We start from the raw sequence: 23,070 nt of genomic DNA, 5'->3' as shown, positions 1-23,070 counted from the left end.
TAAGGAATCCACCTGCCAAGGCAGGAGACACAGGAGACTCAAGTTCGATCTTAGGTCAGGGAGATCCCCTGGAGTGGGAAACGGCAACCCACTCCAGTATTCTTGCCTGGAGAATCCCATGGACGGAAGAGCCCATGGATGGGCTATAGTCCACGGGGTCGCAAAGAATCAGACACAACTTATCAACTGTGTGTGCAATTTTATTTCTGTGGTTACCTTCTAGTTATGAAAAGTGACACTTTTTCCCATTTATGATAATGATGTAAACTTTCCACCTGAAACACATTTTAAAGGCAATTTAAATAAAATACTAAGTAAATGCTGATGTAGGAAGTAGAGGGATATAGGAGTATTAAAAGTAAATAACACTGTAGTTGAGACTCCTTGATTTGCAGCACTATTAGCTGATGACTAAACTGTGGGTAACTCTGGCTTGGAGCAATTAACAGAGTCCAGTGAGGATTAAACTACCACCAAAACTGTGCTTCTGGCATTTGGAAGAATGAGATTAAATGAGGGTGCTACCTTCTACTGGCTGGGTTCTGAGCGCCTCAATTATATGATCTAGCGCTCTCCTGATTTCTCTTCCAACTACAGAGCTTTGTGATTAGGGATGAGAAGTTTGGTCAAATAGGAATCGAGAGCATGATAGATTTAGACTAAAAAGAAATTAGTCATCCTAGGCTTGTCAAGCATCTGGCGAGATGCTTTCCAGACCAGCAGTGAGCATCCAAGTATAGACGACAGTTCGTTACTCTCCTAACTGCAGCCCAGGGACAGTTTACGTCCAGCACTTCCACTTTTCCAAGATCTGTAAGGATTCTTGTGCTACAGTGCATCCCGCTGGCCTTGCAACAACCTTTACTTGACCTTTTCTTTCCCATTTCTCTCTTTCAAACTTTACCTACTGTGAGTCCCAAACCCTGGAGTCAGTGTTTCATCATGAACAGACTAAGAAATCCCATTTTCAGAAAGTGTATTTGGTAACAGAGTCTAGCCCAATTGCTTTCATTTTAACAATCTGCAATGCTTAAAATGCCAACAAAGGTCCATATAGTCAAAGCTATGGCTTTTCAGGTAATCATGTAATGTACAGATGTGAGAGTTGGACCATAAAGAAGGCTAAGCATCAAAGAATTGATGCTTTCAAATTGTGGTGCTGAAGAAGACCCTTGAGAGTCCCTTGGACAGCAAGGAAATCAAACCAGTCAGTCTTAAAGGAAATCAACACAGAATGTTCATTGGAATGCCTGATGCTGAAGCTGAGGCTCCAATATTTTGGCCACCTGATGCAAAGAGCCAACTCATTGGAAAAGACCCTGATGCTGGGAAAGACTGAAGGCAAAAGGAGAAGGGGGCAGCAGAGGATGAGATGGTTAGATAGCATGGCCGGCTCAATGGACAAGAATTTGAGGAAACTCCAGGACACAGTGGAGGACAGAGGAGTCCAAGGGGTGGCAAAGAGTTGGACATGACTTAGTGACTGAACAGCAATGCTTAAAATCGAATGGATGAAGGTTTTAAAGCATCTCATTTCTCCCAATGGGGAAAGAGATCTCTTGGCTCCTAGCAAGTCATATGCAGGTGATCTTATATACAGAGAAAATTATTGCTGATGAAGGTAATAAAGGCAGAAAAATAAGCTTCTCTTCCTGACTCGTAAACTTGGACTGCATTTTTTTCTGCCATTTCTTCAGTAACATTAACATAACAAAAATGTTTTCTGAGGAGTCGTCAAGCAAAATTTATTACTGGCTCCACTGCACAGTATTGGATGCCAATAAGGAGTTAGAGGCTAAACTAGAGATAGACAGAGTTCCTGTCCAAGAAATATCAAACCGCCAGACAGATGAAGCACACACAGACACAAAAATGCACCAAAAAGTCTTTACGACCACTATTATCCTTGTTCACAAGGCAAAATGGTGCACAGCAGATTTAGAAAAAGATATTAGACAACTGAAGACAACTTGGCTGAACACATCAAGGACACAGGACTTGGAAACAGTTTCCCAGCCCCTTTTCTTTAGTCGTCCCCTTCAGTACCAGTATTATAAGCAGTCATATATCACTTGACAGGGAGGATGAGGGAAAGGAGGTGTCTTTGGTACAGAACTCATATTTAAAATTTTCGTGGAAATGCTGACAAAGTTGGGCTCTTTTTGAACACTCTGAGCTTTATTTCCAAAAAAAAAAAAATACTCCACAGTAATTTTCATAGTTTTTATTAATAAAACCTATAGTATCACAGTCATTTTTAAATGTGATAGAACAGGACCGTCTTGGAAGCAAAGGGGGTTGAGAGAGGTTCTGTTTGATGGGGAAGGGGCTGCCAGTGGGGAGACAAAGGGCTCCAGCTTCCACTTAACAATCAACACCTAACTCAACCAGGTGGGAGCATGCCCGGTTAGGGCCAGGGAACACTAAGGGATGGGGCACCGGTGGCTGTTTTCCCCACAATGCTTTTGAGTAAGAGTTCACTTATTTCCGGTTTTGAGAGGGAGAGGAAGGGTATCCTTCAAAATTCATAAGAAATTTGGCATCTACGTTGTTGCTGATAAAGAAAAAGACAATTCATGAAATGCAGTCCATTCGAATAGTTTTAAATTTGTAAATTGTGCTATACCTGCCCCATAAAGGTTTGCTATCATTATTATTATGCTCTGTGAAACTATTTTAATCTCCAAAAGTTTAGAGTGAGTCTGAAGAATAGTTATGGGTAACCAATAGATGTGCATCAGCTGGGGGTGGAAGAGTAGGGTTGCTACATTAAATACAGAGTACCCCCGTTAAATGTGAATTTCAGAGAAACTATGAATAATTTTTTAGTATAAGTGTGCCCCATCTGTTTCATGGGACATGCTTACACTAAAACATTATTTATCTGAAGTTGAAATTTAACCAAGAGTTCTGCATATTTATTTGCTACCTTGGCAATTCTATTGAAGAGGCTGCCGATATTTTATTCAGTAAGTATATAAGATATAATCTCTAGTCTACATTTGCCCTCTAACTCTTAGGAAGTCTATAGTAACCTACATAAGAGCAATTAAAGTAAAAATTTCATTCTGGGAAAAACTATTTTCATTATATCTAATTCCAGAGAAATATCACTAAAAGTTGTATATGTGTTTGGATATTAGAGTAATTTTAAAAATTATCACTGAAAGTAAGCTTTCAAGTGTCACTTTTAAGTGAAGAAGGCTCAGAAATCAAATTGTTCCTAAACAAGGGCAAGATTAAAACCACTGTTTCTAATTTTAATTTAACCTCAGGTTTTTTAATAACTATTATGTAACTATATGGGGTTTTTTTTTCTTCTATAATTATATGGATGCTTTTTTTTTTTTTCATTTCTCATTTCCATGACTTTGAAGGAGATGAACTAGAATCCAGAGAGCACTAGAAAATAATAGTAAATTTTCATAGTTAATTTAACAGAAAATGTGATAATGGTGACACTAACCCTAATCACAAAGAAAGGCATGCATTTCAGTCACTCAGTCATGAGCGACTTTTTGCAACCCTCTGTCCATAGGATTCTCCAGGCAAGAATACTGAAGTGGGTTTCCATTTCCTCCTCCAGGGGATCTTTCCAACCCAGGGACTGAACCCAAATCCCCTGCAGCTCTTGCACTAGCAGGCAGATTCTCTACCACTGAGCCACCTGGGAGGCCGCAAAGATCTAGTAATTTAACTACACTTTGGTAATATTAACCCTAGCTCAGTTGGTACAGAACCTGCCTGCAATGCAGGAGACCCAGGTTCAATTCCTGGATCGGGAAAATCCCCTGGAGAAGGAAATGGCAACCCACTCCAACATTCTTGCCTGGAGAATCCATGGACAGAGGAGCCTGGCAGGCTACAGTCCATGGGGCAACAAGAGTCGGACACAACTTAGCAACTAAACCACCAACCCTAGTCTCAAAGAAAGGGAAAACAGCAACCTTCCTTCATTTCTTTCTTAATGCATTCAAATCATTCAGCAAACATGTGTGCTATATGGCAGCTTCTGCTGAGTGCTACAGTACAGGTTGACCTGATTCACGGACCCCGCATGCAAGGAGACTGGATGTTGGCAGGGGGTACCCACAGGTGGCCTCCCGGCTAGCAGTGGGTCATGGCAAAGGCTGAGAGTTCAGAGAGGCACATAAAGGGTCAGAAAGGGAACTGAGATTGAACTGCTAGTCTGCAGCCTTAAAAGTCACGCTCAGGGGTTTTGGCTTTACCTGTAGGCAGTGGGTGGGAAGAAGGAAAATAAAGAGATCAAAGAGACTGACAGATGATAGAAAAATAATAAATTGATTATTCAGTCCTATAGGTTGTTAATTACACATACACAATATGTTTGGGAAATGGAATTTTGCATCAGTTTTGAATCTATAGTGTTTTTCTACATATCACTGGCATTTTCTACAGCTGTTCCATGCCAAACTAAGACCTCTGTGCTAGGTAAAGCTGAGCCCCAGACTCAGACTTCATCCAGAACAGATTCTGAAATGGGGGGACACGGGGAGACTGAGAAAGAAATGATAATATAATTCAGGGTGCCACCGTTTGGGGCTTCCCAGGTGGCACTAGTGGTAAAGAACCCACCTGCCAATGCTAACTTTTACTAAATTAATATTTCTTTGTCACCTGCCAGAAAAGGAATCTATTGGTAGTCTCTGACATTTCTCTGAGGCACCAAGGAAAATGATCTATTGTGAGCAGGCCAGGCACTGGGCTCTTTACTGGACGACCTGGAAGGTTCCCTGTGAGCATGAGCATTTGGGGGTGGGGCAGCAGGATGCCCACGTGGTCAGCTGTAATTGTTCTTTCAGCCGCACAGGCAGAGATGTAGATTTGATCTAATTAATTTTGTATCCTCTTGACAACTTGCTAAATTTATCTGGAGTCTTGATGAGATTATTGTGGAAAGGGTAGAAGGAAAAGAAATTAAATGTCAGCCATGTAGAAAGCTGTTTCATCTCCCTGCCTGCCTGAAAGTGCACACCAATATTTGAATTTTCTTTTCTAGAGATACCAATTAAACCTTTTATCTTCACCTAATATCATTTTCTCAAAAAAAAAAAATGGACTCAAATTGTGATTAGAGAGACTTTAATTTTTTATTTTAAAATCAGCAACTTAAATCTTGGGGTGTTAAAAAAATCAATTCACTCTAAAAGTGCTACTTACTTTAATCTGTAGCTACTTTTTTAAGCCACATCACCCTTGACATGAATTCATTTTGCCCCACCCTTTCCCTTCAGTCTTTTTCCCCCCTTTCTCTATCTTTTGCACAAAAACACACACAAATGACAAAGTTTTCTGACAGCTTAATGGAACTTTCAAGGACTACAGGGACTAGGTTAGGCATGATCATATTAACTGAACATCTGGTGTAGTTAAAAATGTGCTCTTTAATTGGCTCAACTGCACTGTGTTCAGCTAAAATTTGTTTTGTCCTCACAATAAAATTGGGAAGAGTCGGTGTGTATTTTGGAGCACGTATACTAATGGGAAAATAATACTAGCTTTGTCTCAAAACTCTCTGATAGCCTCATTTCTTGAAGTTTAAAAAAAAAAAATGCTTGTTACATACAGGTTTGACTTTGCAAACCTCACTGCTCCACAGACAAAGTAGTCTAGCAAGGGCAAAATGGTTGAAACAGGGAAATTTCTTGAGGATAGTCTCTCTTTTCTTGATGTTATACATGAGAATGGCCTCAAACGGTGCAAGAGTTGCTCAGAATACATAATTCATGCCATTTCTGTAGAAGGAAAGAGGATGGAAGTGCTGTATCCACTCGCTGGTTGCAGGGAGACACAGGCTATGCAAGTCATAATAGGTAAAGTCCTGCCAAGCGTGTAGACTGTGCTTCGGGCCTGAGCAGACCCACAAGAACCCCATCAGACATCAGTCTCCCAGCACTTCAGTCACAGAAAGACTCTAGAGTCAACCAGTGAAACACAGTTGGATAAATTCACATATATTGGGTACAGAGAACACGGGCTCTTCATCGGTGTCAGAAAGCCAATTACGGGTGGTATGAAGGTTTGTCATCCTTAATTAGTATTTCTTAAGCTCTTATAAGTCTACAGCTGGGTGTTATCTTTGTAAAGAGATTCCTTTTTAACGGGACAATAGGAATTTCCCACTGCAATTATTTTTAAAATTTGTGTTTTTAAAAAAGATGCACTCTTTTTCAAATATGTATCAGCAATTAGATTTCTTCACTGAAGACAGGCGCAGCCATTAGGAACTGTATAGAGATAATGGAAGTTCAGTACAATCACCACAGACAGCGCTCATTAGGAGAGAAAATGATGTCAAGAAATTCACAGGGCAGCACACTGCGTTACGCCTAACCTTTTGGACATATTAGAGCCTGTCATTTCCAGTCCTGCAGCCTCTTGTTATTCATAAATAATAGATAACACTGGACACAATCATCTGACATTTGTTAAGGTAATAAATATACCCTAAGTGCTGACGGGTCTTGCACTCTGTGATTTAAAAGCACACAGCAGAAATTTAATGTAACTTAAAATGTCTTATATAATTCTATGGGTTTGCAGATTCAGTCCAACTCAGCAAATGTGTAAGCACCTAACTCTGCTGAGTGCACTGTTGTCAAGCAGGACCTTCATTTGAGGACTGGAACATGAGCTCAGGTCCCCTACTCCTATCCAGAAAAGAAAGGAAAAGAATCTTCCTGAGTTTTTTATTCTCTTGTCTGATCGTGGTGAGGTAGGGGAAAAGATCCCCTGAACCAGATGTCTCTTGATGGCTGTGCATTGTTTGAGTGGAGGAGATTTCAAGGTGACATGGGATGCAAGCTTTAAATGAGGATGCTCTATGCAGCCACTTGGTAGTGAGTTCCTACCAAGCTTCTTATTCCTCTGTCCCTGAGACCCAGTCCTGGCTGGGCTCTCTAGTACCATCCACTAACTGAAGGCCCCTGGGACAGAGATGGGGAGCATGAGAAATTCCTGTGACTTTATGGTGGGGCAAATAAAGAGATGGTGGGCATTTTCCCAGCAGCTTCTGTCTCTAGCAGAAGGGGTTGATTCTGTTACAGAAGTAGTGGTACAGTGTTTTAGGCCATACGTCAAGCTTCTGTCAGGTACCAAGGGAAAGTGTTAGGGATGTATTGTTCTCGCCAATAAAATCACATCAATTTTGTATTCTTTGTCAGAATATGGCAACTGCAAGAAAATGTCATACACAAGATCCACTAAAGATTCATACTTTCGTGAACATCAAGGAAGATTGCATTTTTTTGTTTTATTTTACAAATAATTTAGCAAGTCTGGCTATACATTGCCTCAGTGCTGTCTGGGGTTGGACTTCAAAGTGAAACACTTTGATGTTGTTCTCTGGAATATTATTCCTATCATTTAGGGCAGTGCCTCTCAAGCTTTAGTGAACTATTTCTGAACCCAATCGCCAGAGATGCTGATTCAAAAGTTCAAGTAGGACCCAAGGATTTGTATTTCTAACAAGTTACTGAGTAACCCTAATTTAGGACACTTTTCAAATTGTATGGGCTATCTTATTTAAGGTCACTCTCCAAGATTTTGTTGTATTTTTAAATCCTTATCTCTACATTCTTGGCTAACACACTTGAACTCAAACAAAATGTTGCATCAAAACAGTTTATCTGGGCCCACACAGAAAGCAGGTAACTTGTCAGTTGGAAACACTCACCTTACATATTAATTGAGCATTAAATGTGTCCTGCACAGTGCCAAACGCTTTACATGAATTCGTTTATTCAGTCTATTTAATCCATCCACAACACCCATCCCATAGTCAATACTACTGGGGCTTAAAGAGATTGAGTGACTTGCCCAGGAACACAACTAGTTAGTTATAGATCCAAGACTGATAGCCAGGTCTTTATGATCTCAAGATTTACATTCTTAACCAATAATACCCAGACTCATCTATAACCCAGATTTCATGAACTATATTCCCAGTAAGTTTAAGAGTATTCAAACAAACCTGTCTCCTCAAAAGTAAGTTTAAGTTTTAAGAGTATTTAAACAAACCTGTTTCCTCAAATTTGTTTTATCTTTGCGTTGCAGAGGAAAAAAATCAGAGTGCTGCAAAAAATCCCAAAAAATGACCCAAATTCCACAATTTTGTAAGATGATCTACTTCCTTATTTTGTAGCTTTGATGTCTCTTAAGAGAGCAAAGGAAGATGGGACCGGGAAGCTGGAAAACAGAAATGCCTTGTCTGGTTTCCAAAACTTTAGATGTTGGGTTTCTAGTCTTCTAAGAAAGCAAACCTCAAAAAGAAGGAAAGTAAACAATGCAAATTCTGCTTAAAACTTGGCCCATCTGAAATAGTCATTACCTTTACAAAGACAGTGACAGTCTCAACACATGGAACCACAGGTCAACATTCCAAAGCATGGCTTTTAAAAATGATCTGATCATGACCCCCATTCTAGGCCTCATCTCCGCCCTGGGTGCAGTCCTCCCACTGGCAGGAGGGAAAAATGAAGTTTTACACTCATCCTCCCTGTTCTTCCTACAATGGCATCCCCACAACAAATCAAAATGCATCAGTTTCAGAGGTGATAGGACTGGAAGTGATTCATCCGCAGACGACCACAGGCAGCATCATTTCAATATGGGAGTTTTAAAATAGCTTCTGAACTGAGGATATTAAACAGCCAGGAAGCTGTCTCTGCTGTGGCGTGGTCAGTCATTAACTTCATACCTCTGGAAGACAGACCATGGCCCTTCCAGTACCTAATCTTCGGCCTGCCAGGGGGGAAAAAAAAAAGATTTGAAAATAAAAGCAAAAGGGAAAGTTTGAGTTATACACTCTGAGCCCATTTCCATGGCTGCTGGCGGTTCCGTTTATTCCTAAACCATCTGGTTCACATTATGCCGTGTAAGACTAGGAGAAGGCTGCTTCCTGCCGAGATAACCACAGAGAGCTCCCCCTGCACTTTCCGTGTGGTCATCTCCATGGGGTGGGGTGTGGCTCTGAGAATAAATTATCTGCAGTTAGGTTTTTCCCCTATTTGTTTTTTTCTCTCTTAGCAGGGATTACAGCGGGTCCTCTGTGGTTAGCGGCTGCGATGCTTGGCCCGTGACTCGTTCATTCATTCATGCTGCCTTGCAGGACTCTGAGGCTGGCATTTTGGTGCACTTAAGATTTTCAAACAAGAAAAATTGGGTTGTTGGATTCCATTCACCCAAGTTGTTATGAGGATTTCAAGGAAATTACAGGCTTGTCTTACTATAAAGCAGAAGCAAGAGTCTATTTTTAGGGGATCCCACTCCAGAGCTTTTCTTGGTATCTTGCCATCTTTCTTAGCTCTCAGGCCCAACACGAACCCCGCTCTGGCTCGGTGGTGGAGGAAATGTCCATCCTGCTTTTTGCCTTTGCATATTTCTCTAAAGGACACAGAGAGGCTTTGTCCTCTTTGTGGTCACCGGGCCCGCTTCACACAGATGCCTATTAATCACTTCACTATGGAGACAGACACATCCATCATATCACAGCAGCTCTGAAACAGGCAGTCCAGTGAACAGGGGTGAGAGGGGAAAGTGTGCACTTAACCATTTCAAAGTTCTGGCGGTCGAAGGTCTCCTGTACTTAGCAAGGTAACTGGGGCGGGGATGGGTAAGGCTTTTCCTTTGGTACTTAGTTTAATAGGTGCAATAGAGTAAATGTATTTTTCTTTGTCTGTTTGGCTTCATTTTTTTGATAGGACGGGTAACATCTCCCAGCCACGTCTGTATGGTGCCGGGGATAAGTAGAGTTGAAGACAGAGTCTTAATTTTAATAACAGTGATAATAAATTCAAGTAGGCTGGCTCTGCTTTTGATGCAAAGGTACTAACTCTTTGAAGCCTGTAGTTCCTCAATAATGGATTCAGTGTGGAACAGAATAAGCTGAAAGTCAGCTTTCTCAGGCAAGAAGACCCTTGAAATCACAGGTAAATTAACCAGTAATTTTCCTTCCAAAACGGACATGTCTTCTAAACATCTTCTTCAGACTTTCAAGGCTTTTCACAGCCTGCTTCCAAATGGGGTTCGGCTCTCACCCCTGCCTTCCCCTCCAAGTACTCATTCAGTCATGCATTCATTTACCATTTATTTAACAGCCATTTACTGAGCACCTGGATGCCTGGGGGTGCAGCGGAGCAGAAATCTCTCCTTCCTGGAGCTGTCTGGAGCGATTTAGGTGTAAAAAACAAACAGAGCATCATAAGAGTGATGACTTTAGGAGAGAGAGGGGCAGAGTTCTGGGAACCCTTAACAGAAGGAAGAGCTAGACTGGCTTGAGGGAACTGGAGACAGTTTCTTCATGTCAGCTGAGACCTGAAGGAGGTCGGAGGGCTGGGAGATGAGCAGGGGTTTTCTGGGCAGAGGGGACAGCCTGTGTGAAAGCCCAGAAGCAATAAGAATGCAGAAGAAAGGTGGTCCCTAGAGCTAAGAGGCTAGAAGGCAGCTGGACCACTGGCCATTACTGAACACAGCCTTCGCTTTCCTCCCCTCCATGCCTTGGCTCTTGTTGCTCTACTTGGATTGACATCCCATGCACTTGAAGACTTAGCTCAAACGTCAGCTCCTATATAAAGCCTTTGTCCATCCATATTAGGTAGAAGCAATCATCTCGTGATGTTTCTGGGCTTTGGATGCAGTTCATGTGTGAGCACCTGCCTTCTCCCCTCTTGAATCACAGACTTTGGGCCTCCTTCATCTTTGTCTCCCCAAAGCCCACCAAGGGACTTTCATCCATGCTCCGTAATTGTTTGCTGAAGGCAGCCACAAGGTGCATTTTGTAAAAACCTTGTTAGTCCAGGAGAGGACAGTCAAGGTACCAACAACATCACAATTCAGTCCGGTTTAGGAAAGTATCATTTCTGAGGCATGTTGTTCCCAAGCCTGGCACTGGGCATCCTGTGCAGACTAGAGGCAATGGTAGACAATCTTTGAGCTACCAAAAACCATTATTTAAATAAGGAACTTGATGTTTGACATTTCAAAGTGCATGGACATTGTCATCATGGGAAAAATCAGAACTGTGTTGGGTTTCCTCTTATTTTGCCATTTATAACTGCTCTGATTGTGAATTACATATTGTAGGGCCTGGAGGGCGGGGTTGTTCATAATCTTTTCAGCCTCTAAAGAGCTTCACACTGCCCCTCTGAGACCTCCTTCCAGCAGCCTCTGAAAACTCTCTCAGCTCAGAAAAAAAAAAGTAGATATTCTATTCTTTCTCAGTTCTGCCAATTTAAGGCATGATTTCAGAGAAATCTTTCAGCCATTGTGTGTCTAGCTTCCTCCAATAGGAAGGTGGAAAGAATAACCATTTAGCACCTCATGACTGGTGAGAAATAGCTGGCGGTTAATGAATCAATGCAAAGGGTTTCTCAGATACTGTTTTCATTACTAATGTCCCATTTTCAACCGGTGAAAGCAGAAGGCCCAGGGGTTGGTAGAGGAAGGTATTCCAACAGCCCAGGATGGAAAAGGCACCACCCTACAAAGGCCCTTCCACTTGCCTAGGGTTTCCTTGCCACTCCTGAAGCAATCATGTTCCTCCAATCCCAACCCTGAGCCCTTTGCAAAGACGCATTGGTTTTGTATTAGCTGATTTCGCTGGTGCACTCAGCTGTTACAAATAACCCATTTACCTTCATCCTCTCTTTTGGAATTATCCCAGAACAAATATCTTTTTACTTTAAAAATAGTTTATCCTAGTATTATTTTGAATACATATTGAGCACCTTTATAGATTTCTTTCATCTAATGGTTGTTAGTATGATTATATTGTTATATGGAGATATAGTTCTGTGATTTCAGAAGCAAATCACTTCAAAGATGACCCACCAAGTTTAGAAGTCTATTTAAAAGCTGTCTCTAAATGTGTTGCAAACCCATTTATTTAATAGTTACTTAGTAAGTGCCCGACTAAGAGCCCTGGGGATGTGAGGATTATAAATGCATGTAAAATATGTACCCTACCCTCAAGGAGCTGATTGTAGGATTATTACCCCACTAGGAGTCTAACTATTAATATGCATGCGTCCTAAGTCACTTTAGTGATGTCAGATTCTTTGCAACCCCATGGACTGTAACCCATCAGGCTCTTCTGTCCAAGTGATTCTCTAGGCAAGAATACTGGAGAGAGTTGCCAAGCCCTCCTCCAGGGGATCTTCTCAACCCAGGGATCAAACCTGCATCTCTTTACCTCTCCTGCACTGGCAGGAAGGTTCTTTACCACTAGTGCCACCTGGGAAGCCCAAATAGTCACCGTGTTTTGCTCAACATTTTCCACTGTTGTTTTTTAACTTATTTCAAAATTCAGGGCCTACAGGCAATCGTGAAACAGGGCATGTTCCCTGATGTTGCCTCAACATATCAAACTTTTGGCAACATTTGCACAGCCCAAGGTTTGGAGCTGGGAAGAACACGTCTACCCCTCCTCTGGGAGACCCACAGCAGATGGAATCTAATGGCAAAGCTGTGACTGTCACTCTTAAGCTCTCCGTGAGCTACTAAATCACCATCTCTCTTTGGTGGCTTCCTCTGATCTTTAGATGTGTCCAGCAGACTGCTGTACTGAAGCTCTTTCTTAATCATTATCTCAACTGATTCTTGTAACTACGCAGTAAGGCATTAAGATTAAGGGTGTTCACCCCACATTACAGATGGAAAAAACTGAAGCCCAGAGACATTGTCATTTGCTCAATGGTCACCCAGCAGTAAGTGGGAGCCTAAAACTCCAGCCCTTTGGAGATCTCTAGTGTTACACTATCCTCAGCCTGACTGACAGGTCTGGTGTGTTCAAGTCTTTACAATGACCATCTGTACAAAGCTGATTTAATCATTTCCACAGATGCTGCTTTGCCCTTTTCTCATGATATAATCAGAAAGCTTTAAGTTTGGAAGGCATCTTCCAAAAATAACTTTTCACGTCTTATCTTCTTGACTTTGCTTTCAACTTAATCTCTGATCTGTTTCTAACTTTCTGAATTTGCACAAGCAGAGGAGGGAAGCCACCTGTTTCAAGGTAGCTATCTCAAAGCCCAAGAAATGCAGAAAGGTTTTTAAAGACACTATTTACATAACAAAATGAGCCAAAGAAAGCTGTGTGAGACTATTTTTCTCAAAGGTCAGAACCTGAACTCAAATGTCATACACTAAAAGTTTTTCCCAGTGAAAGAGCAAATGGGGTCCATGAGACTCAGATAGTTAAGGACCTTCAGACAGGAAAGACTATTTGGGAGCTAAAAGCAAAGTTAAGAAGCAATGTATATACTTTAAAATTTTGCAGTTTTCCCAATTAAACAATAAATGAAACAAATGGATTGCTCTAGCCTTATTCTACGATCCTGGTCATTTAAACTGTAAATTGACAGTCAATTGTAGATCACTACCTATCACAAGTATGAATTTGTTGGGGAGCCCCCATAAATACAGTTGCCAGAAGGGACCCAAGAAATGCCCACCGCTGTGAAAAAATCTACCTAATATCTGTATTGGGTGGGGCCTAGCCTGTGTTACAGCCCACTGATATCACCAAGTCAATAAGCGAAATTAAGCCCACTTTACTCACGGGTGTACATTTCTGTGCCATCATATGTAGGTGGTTAAAAATGATGTTCAGTAGAACACCATGCAAAACCAAAGTTGAAAGAAAATTGGTTGCTATTACAAGGAAATGCAAATTTAAGGAAGGAATTCTCACTAGCACAGTTCCTTGGTATTAAAACATATTTGGATGCAAGACACCCCACTGTTTGGGGAGCTCCACAACCTAAAAAGGTGTTGAGTTTTAGCTGAATTTCCTGCTGGTTTTTTGCCTCTCAGTTTCTACCCTTTAAAAGTTCATGAAGATAAATCGTAAAGTATTTGACAAGTGTCACATTTGGAAATTAGTCAGTGTCTGACCATATTTTCCCTGGGTGTTTCCTCCCTTGCCCTTCAACACCAAGGGCATTTGTTTAATCACAGAATCTTTGTTTCTCAAGAGATATTTGCTGTTTCTCTAATACTTATTCCCCTACCTGCAGTTGCAATCCTTTGTCCCAGGACAGTCATTTACACAGCAACCAACTGTGATGTCACGATTGAGGGGATGAGGACAGTGCACAAAGAAAAGAGAAAGAGAATGCTTTCTTCTCCAGGCTGAGTTTTCTGAGTTTTAAAAACCATCGCTTCACCAATCAAAATATTTTAATAGAAAAACCCCATGACAAAGCTGCATTTCCTCAGGGTCTCGGGTGTCACACACAAAGCTTTTCAACAGAAGTTGTGTGTTGTGGGTTTGGGAAAGGGTAGATATTTTTATTTCATTTTATTCTCATTCTGTACTACTGATATCTGCCAGTAAAATACATTAAACATATTCCAGAAAGAGTTGATTTAGTTGATGAAAAATGTGTCTCCTGAGACCAGAGAAGGTACATTTTCTGTCTTACTATCATTTCCATAATAGGAACAATGTTTACATTTCCTCAGCTCATGTTAAAGCCTCTAATGTATTCATGTTCTTTCACTCTCCAGAGGCAGGAATTGAGGTATTTGAGATTTTATTTTTTCAGCTACTGCATCAAGCACTTAAGATCTGACAATTGTGATGTGTATTCTCACTTGGCATTAAAAAATAAAAGCTTCAGTGTTTGCATTTGATTAGAGTCTCTCAGCTTGGTGGCTGATTAAGCAGGAACAGGGAAAGCCACTTTCTTCAGAAACACAGCATCTTGGTTAATGTAGTGTAAGATTATTGACGGGCAGAGTCACATAATTTTTATTAAATTGAAGCGATTAGCTCTGCTGAAGAATCTCACCGTGACAGCAAACTCTAGCTATAATAATGAGACCTGACACTTCTCAAACCCACTACAGGACCCCAAATGGTCTCTACTTTGAAATATTCTTTCAGCTCAAGTAGAGGAAGAGCTTCATTCAAATATTCAGCATATTTCCCTAAAATTGAGTTTTTTTACATGGGTTTTTTGTTTGTTTTTGGAGAATCGATGCAAAATCAGCATAAACATTTGTAATCTATGGGCTTTATATAAATGATACCCACTGTCTTTCTCCCGGTTGCTTGAAATGCTAACCTAGCTCTTCTCCAGACAGAGGCCATGGGGCCCACCAGGAAGTAAGTCATCAGCAAACTCCCTGGAAGCCTGGAGCAGTGTGCCATTTGTTCATTTAACATGCATAAAAGTGTTGCCTATTTCTCCAGACTCAAAAATACCTCACTGGCACTTTTATGATGGGGAAGATTGAAAAAAAGACGAAAAGGGAAAGAGGATTAGATTTTGGAAAGGAAAAAAACTGCCATATTCCACGGACTGAACCAACTTAGAAAGAGCCCATACTTGAAAAGAGGGGAATGCACCTTTTCAAAACACAAAGAAGACAATAACGGAAGTCTATTTACATCCTGGGGGGTGGGGCGGGGAGGATTAATGAGTTAATGTTTGGCAAGAGGGAGCCTCAAAGACAAGTTCTGCAGAGGTGCCATTGTCACTTATTACTGTTATTAATTAACAGGGTGAATGCCAAACAAAATTAAGCCTCGGGGTCTGCTCTCACTTCTTCACGCCATATGCGATGTCTTTTGCAGGAGTGATTCGGGAGAGCTATCTCAAAGGCCACGACCAGCTCGTTCCTGTCACGCTCCTGGCCATCGCGGTCATTCTGGCTTTTGTCATGGGGGCCGTGTTCTCGGGCATCATCGTCTACTGCGTCTGCGATCACCGGCGCAAAGACGTGTCCTCCGTACAGCGCAAGGAAAAGGAGCTCACCCACTCCCGCCGCGGCTCCATGAGCAGCGTCACCAAGCTAAGCGGCCTCTTCGGGGACACCCAGTCCAAAGACCCCAAGCCAGAGGCCATCCTCACGCCACTCATGCACAATGGCAAGCTCGCCACTCCCAGCAACACCGCCAAGATGCTCATCAAGGCCGATCAGCACCACCTGGACCTGGCCGCCCTGCCCACCCCGGAGTCCACGCCGACGCTGCAGCAGAAACGCAAGCCCAGCCGCGGCAGCCGCGAGTGGGAACGGAATCAGAACCTCATCAACGCCTGCACCAAGGACATGCCCCCCATGGGCTCCCCGGTGATCCCCACGGACCTGCCCCTGCGGGCCTCCCCCAGCCACATCCCCAGCGTGGTCGTGCTGCCCACCACGCGGCAGAGCTACCAGCACGAGTACGTGGACCAGCCCAAAATGAGCGAGGTGGCGCCGATGGCGCTGGAGGACCAGGCAGCCACCCTGGAGTATAAGACCATCAAGGAACATCTCAGCAGCAAGAGTCCCAACCACGGGGTGAACCTGGTGGAGAACCTGGACAGCCTGCCCCCCAAAGTCCCCCAGCGGGAGGCCTCCCTGGGCCCTCCCGGGGCCTCCCTGTCGCAGAACGGCCTGAGCAAGCGGCTGGAGATGCGCCCCTCCTCGTCCTACGGGCTGGACTATAAGAGGAGCTACCCCACGAACTCGCTCACCAGAAGCCATCAGGCCGCCACCCTCAAAAGAAACAATACTAACTCCTCCAATTCCTCCCACCTCTCCAGGAACCAGAGCTTTGGCCGGGGAGACAACCCGCCCCCAGCCCCACAGCGGGTGGACTCCATCCAGGCACACAGCTCGCCGCAGCCCTCAGGCCAGGCCGTGACTGTGTCGAGGCAGCCCAGCCTCAACAGCGCCTACAACTCACTGACCCGGGCGGGGCTGAAGCGCACGCCCTCGCTAAAGCCGGACGTGCCCCCCAAACCCTCCTTTGCCCCTCTTTCCACATCCATGAAGCCCAACGACGCGTGTACATAATCCCAGGGGTGGGGAGGGGGCAGGTGTCGAACCAGCAGGAAAAGGCGAGGCGCCCGCCCGCTCAGCTCGGCAAGGTTCTCCATGGCTGAGTACCCACCCGACCAAGACGGCCGCGGCGGCGCCCGGGACTCTGAGTCCCTCCCTGGGACGCAGCGTGGGGAAGGGACTGTCGACAATTGGGCCGTGCGGTTCGGTGAAGGTTCGCGACGCGGGACTCACCTCCATTTCTCTTCCTTCACTCTTCCCCCACGCCCTGCAACAGGTTGGACTCACGAAAGACTGCAATCAGCATCACAACATGAGCCAAAAGCACACATACCCACCCCTCCACCCACCCCCACCGTGTGCGTCTGCACGCCCGCGTGCACACACGCACGCACACACACACACACACACACACACACGTGGATAGCAACGGCAACATCATGTCCATGACTGCACGGGGCGCTGCCCACTGGGCTAGCGTTCCCACCTGCAAAACACATTTTTTTTTTTAAAAATGAGAATTAAAAAGACAAAAAAAAAAAGAATTCATTGATAATTCTAACTCAGACTTTAACAATGGCAGAAGTTTACTATGCGCAGATACTGTGAAATGCCCACCAGTTACAGCTTTCTGTTATAACAGATGAATGCCATGCTGGGCAACTATGTCATAGATTTCTGCTCCTCTCTTTTAATGAAATAACGTGACCGTTAACGCAAGTAACTCTTTATTTATTGTTCACATTTTTTTTTCTTTAAGGAAAGGACTCTTCCACATACCATCCTCTGAACAGCTCTTCAGAAAGCCCCCTTGATAGTTAAAACTATTTAACGTGAAATCCATTAACTGGAATAATTGAGTTTCTTTATTTTTACAATAAATTCACTGAGTAAATAAGTCGGAGCTGGAATTCTGAGCTTTGTGTTTGGACTGTCTGATCTCTAGCTAAAGAAAAAAACTTAAAGAGGGGAATATTTATTTAAATCTACCAGCTTAATTTTCTGGTCAGGTCCCTGGCCTATAACATGCAAAAGAATAATTTGTTTCAAAGTCCTTCCAGATCCTAACTTCTAAAGCAACCAGGAGAGGAACTTTGAGAATGGCACCTCGTGTCCCATTGCTGCCAACATAGCTTTGTCAAGGGTTCCTACTTTCTGTGAAGGCACCAGCTTGTGAAACACCATCTCATTTCACCTTGCATGTGAGACAGCAAACAAAATCTACCAATGGTGTGAACTAATTAATGTGCTGGCTGCTACCTTGCATAAATTAATGGTTTGATCACACAGGTTTTTCGTGGGGTTACATCTGTGAATAGCCTGTTTTCCACATGTAAATTTGTGCCTTACACCCTGAGTTGTGTACACTTGTAAACTGTCATTATGATAATCTTTTCCCCCTTTTGAAATAAATGCAGATATTTATTTGATCCTCTCTCCCCCCACCCCCACTGCAGTCCTCTGGAAGATTAGCATCCAGCTGAGGGAAGGAGGATGCATTAGTGATGGTTATAGGAGAGCCGGGCGGCACCGCAGCCCGATTCACACTTCCATCCAGTGGTGCCAACTCCAACCACCCTTTGGCCATGCTGCCAAGCATGGATCCCAGTGTTGTGGGTGGCAAATCCCCTTTCTCCCTCCAGAGCTCCCTGCTTCCCTTGTATTCTCAGATCATTTCAACATGATGATGTCCTCATTAGCCAGCAGAAAAGGGACTAACATCCCAGTCCTCATTTCTGCTGTGTCCACTGCCAGAACACGCTGTGTGAGGTTGGGCAGGCACCTGGGGGTCGTCTCCAAGCCATGTGCTAGGCACACACGTGCAGTGCACACAAAGAAATAATATGGAAATAGATGCAGGCAGGCTGGTCCCTGCTGTGATTAATGAGTAACTCCAAGAATAAGGCCAACCGCAATGGATGCTGCAAAAACGTTGACTGGGGCAAAAGGTTTTTAATTTTTTTTTATTTCTTTATCCTTTTGTGGCTGTTGTTTGTAGGGGGAGGGGGTGGGGTGTGTGTTTTTCCCCTTGGTTTTCATTAGCTCAAGCACACACAAGGGACTTTTGTTTACTCTATTGCAAAGAACTGTCAACATACTGTAAACTGTGAGCATTGTTGTTGGTTGTTATTGTTTTTTTAAACCGCTAAACAGTATATCTGGTGGTCTCTTTGTCTCGTTTTCATTTCCAGTTTGATCTCTGGGTTTAGTTTTGTCTTAAAAAGAAAACTTCTGAAAAAGACAATCGGGAATAACTGAATTGGCTAGTGAAGAGTGGTACCTCCATAATCAGAGTGAGACCCAAGTGTGTAGCCAGAACACATGCATGACCTTTTTATTCCAGACACCCCTTCAGTTTTGCTCTTGTTTGGGGTAGGTTTTTGTTGTTCTTGTGTTGTTATGCTTTTGTTTTGTTTTGTTAATGGAATCCGTATTCACACCCTGTGAACTCTGTGCCCTGAAACCATGAAACTTCACTGCAAAGAGAGATATTGTCTCTTTCTGTCTACTTTCTTTAGAAATGGGGAATTTAGGAAGATGATGGGTATAGATCACCCTGCTGCCTTCTTCCCCAAGCTTCACTCCCACTAGAAATGAGGTGCCGCACCCACCCGCTCTGTCTGGTCCCCATGTGCGGGCATCAATGTGTTAGCTGTGTTACAGAGACCCATGTCTGCCTCCCACAACCCATCACTCATGGTGTTAACCCTAAAATGCCCACAGGTATTGAGGTGGTCTTCTGCATTGAAGTATTTTTCCTGTTTTCTTTTGTTCCCCACAGCGTGTGGGGGGAGGGTCCCTAAACCTGAGTGTGCCTTTGCTCTCCACCCTTGCTAGACACTGGTAGATGCAACCAACTCAGATTTATATTTGTTGTAAAGTTGTAAAAATATTGTGATGTCACCAATTTTCCTTCCATCTACACATCCCCTAACATCTGATTCATGACTTAATGTATGTTGTAAAAAAGAAAAAAGAATAGAAAAAAAGGGAAAAAAGACAAAAAGGCAAGGAAAAGGCTCTTTATTACTTAAAAGTAATAAAACAAGACTGTTCTGCATTCTCTTTTGTGTCCTGAATGCTTTTATTTATCTCGTAATTTCCTCCTTTCTCACCCCTCCCCTTTTGGGCTAGGATGCTTCTCTTTCCATCTCTATTTGGCTTCCAAAGTACAAATCACAATGTAGTTAGACCCATTTGTTTGCAGTACCCACACCCTGCTCCCCAAATTATTGATGTGTTTTCTCTGCCTTCACCCAGCCCGGAGCAGGATTGGAGCAGAAGCCACCAGTAATTAAAAGGCAGAGCACACGTTGACTCCCTCGATTCATTTTATGCATTTTCTTTTTATGGGCTTGTTCATCATCAAACATTTATGGTAGGCTTGATAGTTTAAGAGATCAAGGCTAGGATTTTAGTATGTAAGGTCCACTAAAAATAGATCTTTGCACAGATGTGACTTCAGCCTTTTTACATATTAATAAGGTAGAGGGTGCCAGATTTTACTCCTTGTTAGCATCTATCTCTTATAAGCCAGAAGACACGGTTGGAGGTATATTGCAATGCAGCACTTGGTTTTTATTTTGCAGGGTAGCATTTTGAAATGCCTAGATCAGGTTTTTTCCCCCTTCTAAAGTATTTTTAAAAGTTATTTAAATAAGTCTTCAGCTGTAGTATTTTACTGTTGACCTTCTGAAATGATTTTTTTCCAAGTGTTTTGGATCAGTTTGAGTGTGAAAAGCTGTGGTTTCAGTTTACACCCCCTCGGTGGTCTAGTCACCTTTCACTAAGTTATTTCCAGTTGTTTAACTTGAATCCCACCCATCGGGCCAAGTGCTATCAAGCACAAAATTGACTAGAATATAGTCCCTGCCTCCTCATTTATAAGGAGGGGTGGACATGGCCTCTAAGACTGGGAGATGGGAACAACGTGCTGAGGGAAAGGCCCAGAGATCTGGGGCTCTGCATACGAGCTGGTCCTTATAGAAGCAGTTCTCAGGACGTCTGACCCGGACAGAAGGGCTAACTTGTACAATGGTGCCAAGGGCGCTGTGATTGCAACACAGAAAGTTTAGCGAACCTTGAGCAGGATCTGTGAAAGAGCCTGGCCAGGACAGGGCTGGGAAAAGGGGTCAGATCAGGAGAGGCCTGTGTACCATGGGCAGGATTCTAGCTGATGGGCAGTGGAGGGCATTAGAAGTCTATGAAGCTCCAAGCACCCGTGTTTGTGTTTAGAAAGCTACCTGGCAGTAATGTGGAAAAGGGACTGGTTCAGGAAGAGGCTGCTGTTGGGCAGTGTGCCAAGCGGTATGCCAAGTTGGTAGGAGCGATGCATGAAAACCCCACATCCAGTGTTGGATTCTTTTGGAAACAGAACTGACTCAGTTCCATGACCATTCCTTCCTTGGCTGGTCAGAGAGCTTCCTTCTCTTTCTGTGACTGACAGGTTTGTCCTGTCCAGTTATACCCAAATGTCAAATGGAGAGAATGACCAACAGCTTGTCTGACCCTTCTGTTTTAAAAAATGAGGGAGCTGTGGTCCACTGAGTAAAAGGATTTGCCCATGGTTCTAAAGCTGGTGGTAGAACACTCTACCAAGCACAAATGTATTGCTTTTTACTATTCAGTTCAATTCAGCTGCTCAGTCGTGTCCAACTCTTTGCAACCCCATGAACTGCAGCACGCCAGGTGTCCCTGTCCATTACCAGCTCCCAGAGCTTACTCAAACTCATGTCCATTGAGTCGGTGATGCCATCCAACCATCTCATCCTCTGTTGTCCCCTATTCCTCCCACCTTCAGTCTTTCCCAGCATCAGGGTCTTTTCAAATAAGTCAGTTCTTCGCATCAGGTGGTCAAAGTATTGGAGTTTCAGCTTCAGCATCAGTCCTTCCAATGAATATTCAGGACTGATTTCCTTTAGGATGGACTGGTTGGATCTCCTTGCAGTCCAAAGGACTCTCTAGAGTCTTCTCCAACACCACAGTTCAAAAGCATCAATTTTTCAGTGCTCAGCTTTCTTTATGGTCCAACTCTCACATCTATACATGACTACTGGAAAAACCATAGCTTTGACTAGAGAGACCCTTGTTGGCAATGTCTCTGCTTTTTAGTATGCTGTCTAGGTTGGTCATAGTCTTTTAATTTCATGGCTACAGTCACCATCCACAGTGATTTTGGAATCCAAGAAAATAAAATCTGCCACTGTTTCCATTTTTTTCCCCTTCTATTTGCCATGAAGTGATGGGACCAGATGCCATGATCTTAGTTTTCTGAATGTTGAGTTTTAAGCCAGCTTTTTCACTCTCCTCTTTCACCTTCATCATTAGAGTAATACTAGCTTAAATGACCTGACACCTACTACTCCCAAACTGCATCTCCAAATCACTCAACCATCCTTCATTACTGGAAGTCATGTGGACATGCCTCACTCTTCCCCAGCTGAGCATTCCAAATTCGTTCATCCAGGTTGAGGCAAAGGGGTAGGCTGAGGTTCAGACCACACTATAGACCAGTCCTGCCTACCGTGAAACCTGAAAGTTGAGATGGTGACTTTCACTGAAGTCAGCTTTGTTCTGGTGGTAAAGAGGTGACCAAGGCTGACCAGATGCAGCCTGTATTTTAGCTACATTTTAGGTCCTGGGGATGTTCTGCTCAGACCTGAGATGTGCATCAGGTAACCTAACTTTTTAATTGTTGTGTTTGCTTGCTTGCCTGTTACAGGGTTGGTGGCTTCTGCCAAAAGTTTTTAGACAGCCAGCTCCCAGGAGTGGCTGTCCCAGTACAAGCTAGGTATTTCATGGGGCCAGAGTTGGTGTCTTATACCTACCTGCTTCCCTTAAGTACAATGTCAAACAAGCACAAACTTGTCTCATCATTCAGTCTTGTAAGTTGGCAGAAGACATACAAGACTCACAGAATCACGGGGCCTAGGTTTGACTGCCAGAACAAAAGCTCTTTCCAGAAAAGTCATTCAGCAAGTGAAATAGAAGTTGTCAGAAGGGCACCTACAGTTTCAGACCCTGGGATATTTTGCATGAGGGAAAGGGGTGAGGGAGATTTCAAAGAACCCTTTAGTAACAAAATAGCACAATTAAGAGCTTAATCCTTGTCCAGGCTGAACACTGTGACAGCTGGGTGCCTGGACTCAGTAACCCTTGGAAACCTGCATCTCACGCCCGTCTTAAACCCAGGTGGTGACGTGTCTCTTGTACAGAATTGGGAAGGAAGGGCTCACAATTATTGATCGGGCCTGCCAGACAGATGGGGATCTTCAATAT

The 23,070-nt window shown here is 43.3% G+C and overlaps 1 protein-coding gene across 4 annotated transcripts in view; it reads left to right on the top strand.

Moving 5' to 3' along the window:
- SEMA6A (semaphorin 6A) overlaps window positions 1–19,857 on the top strand; it is a 129,548-nt gene extending 109,691 nt beyond the window's left edge. For all 4 annotated transcript variants that reach the window (XM_043465853.1, XM_043465854.1, XM_043465851.1 and 1 more), the window contains one exon: window positions 15,602–19,857. In XM_043465853.1, the coding sequence (XP_043321788.1) occupies window positions 15,602–16,806 (1,205 nt within the window). In that variant the 3' untranslated portion in view covers window positions 16,807–19,857. The remainder of the gene's footprint in view (window positions 1–15,601) is intronic.
- The last annotated feature ends 3,213 nt before the right edge of the window (window positions 19,858–23,070 follow it).

Source organism: Cervus canadensis, chromosome 4, assembly GCF_019320065.1.
Source record: "Cervus canadensis isolate Bull #8, Minnesota chromosome 4, ASM1932006v1, whole genome shotgun sequence".
In the NCBI taxonomy this organism is placed as follows: Eukaryota; Metazoa; Chordata; class Mammalia; order Artiodactyla; family Cervidae; genus Cervus; species Cervus canadensis.
The sequence above is the reverse complement of the archived record's forward strand: the minus strand, read 5'-3'. Positions and strand labels throughout refer to the sequence as shown.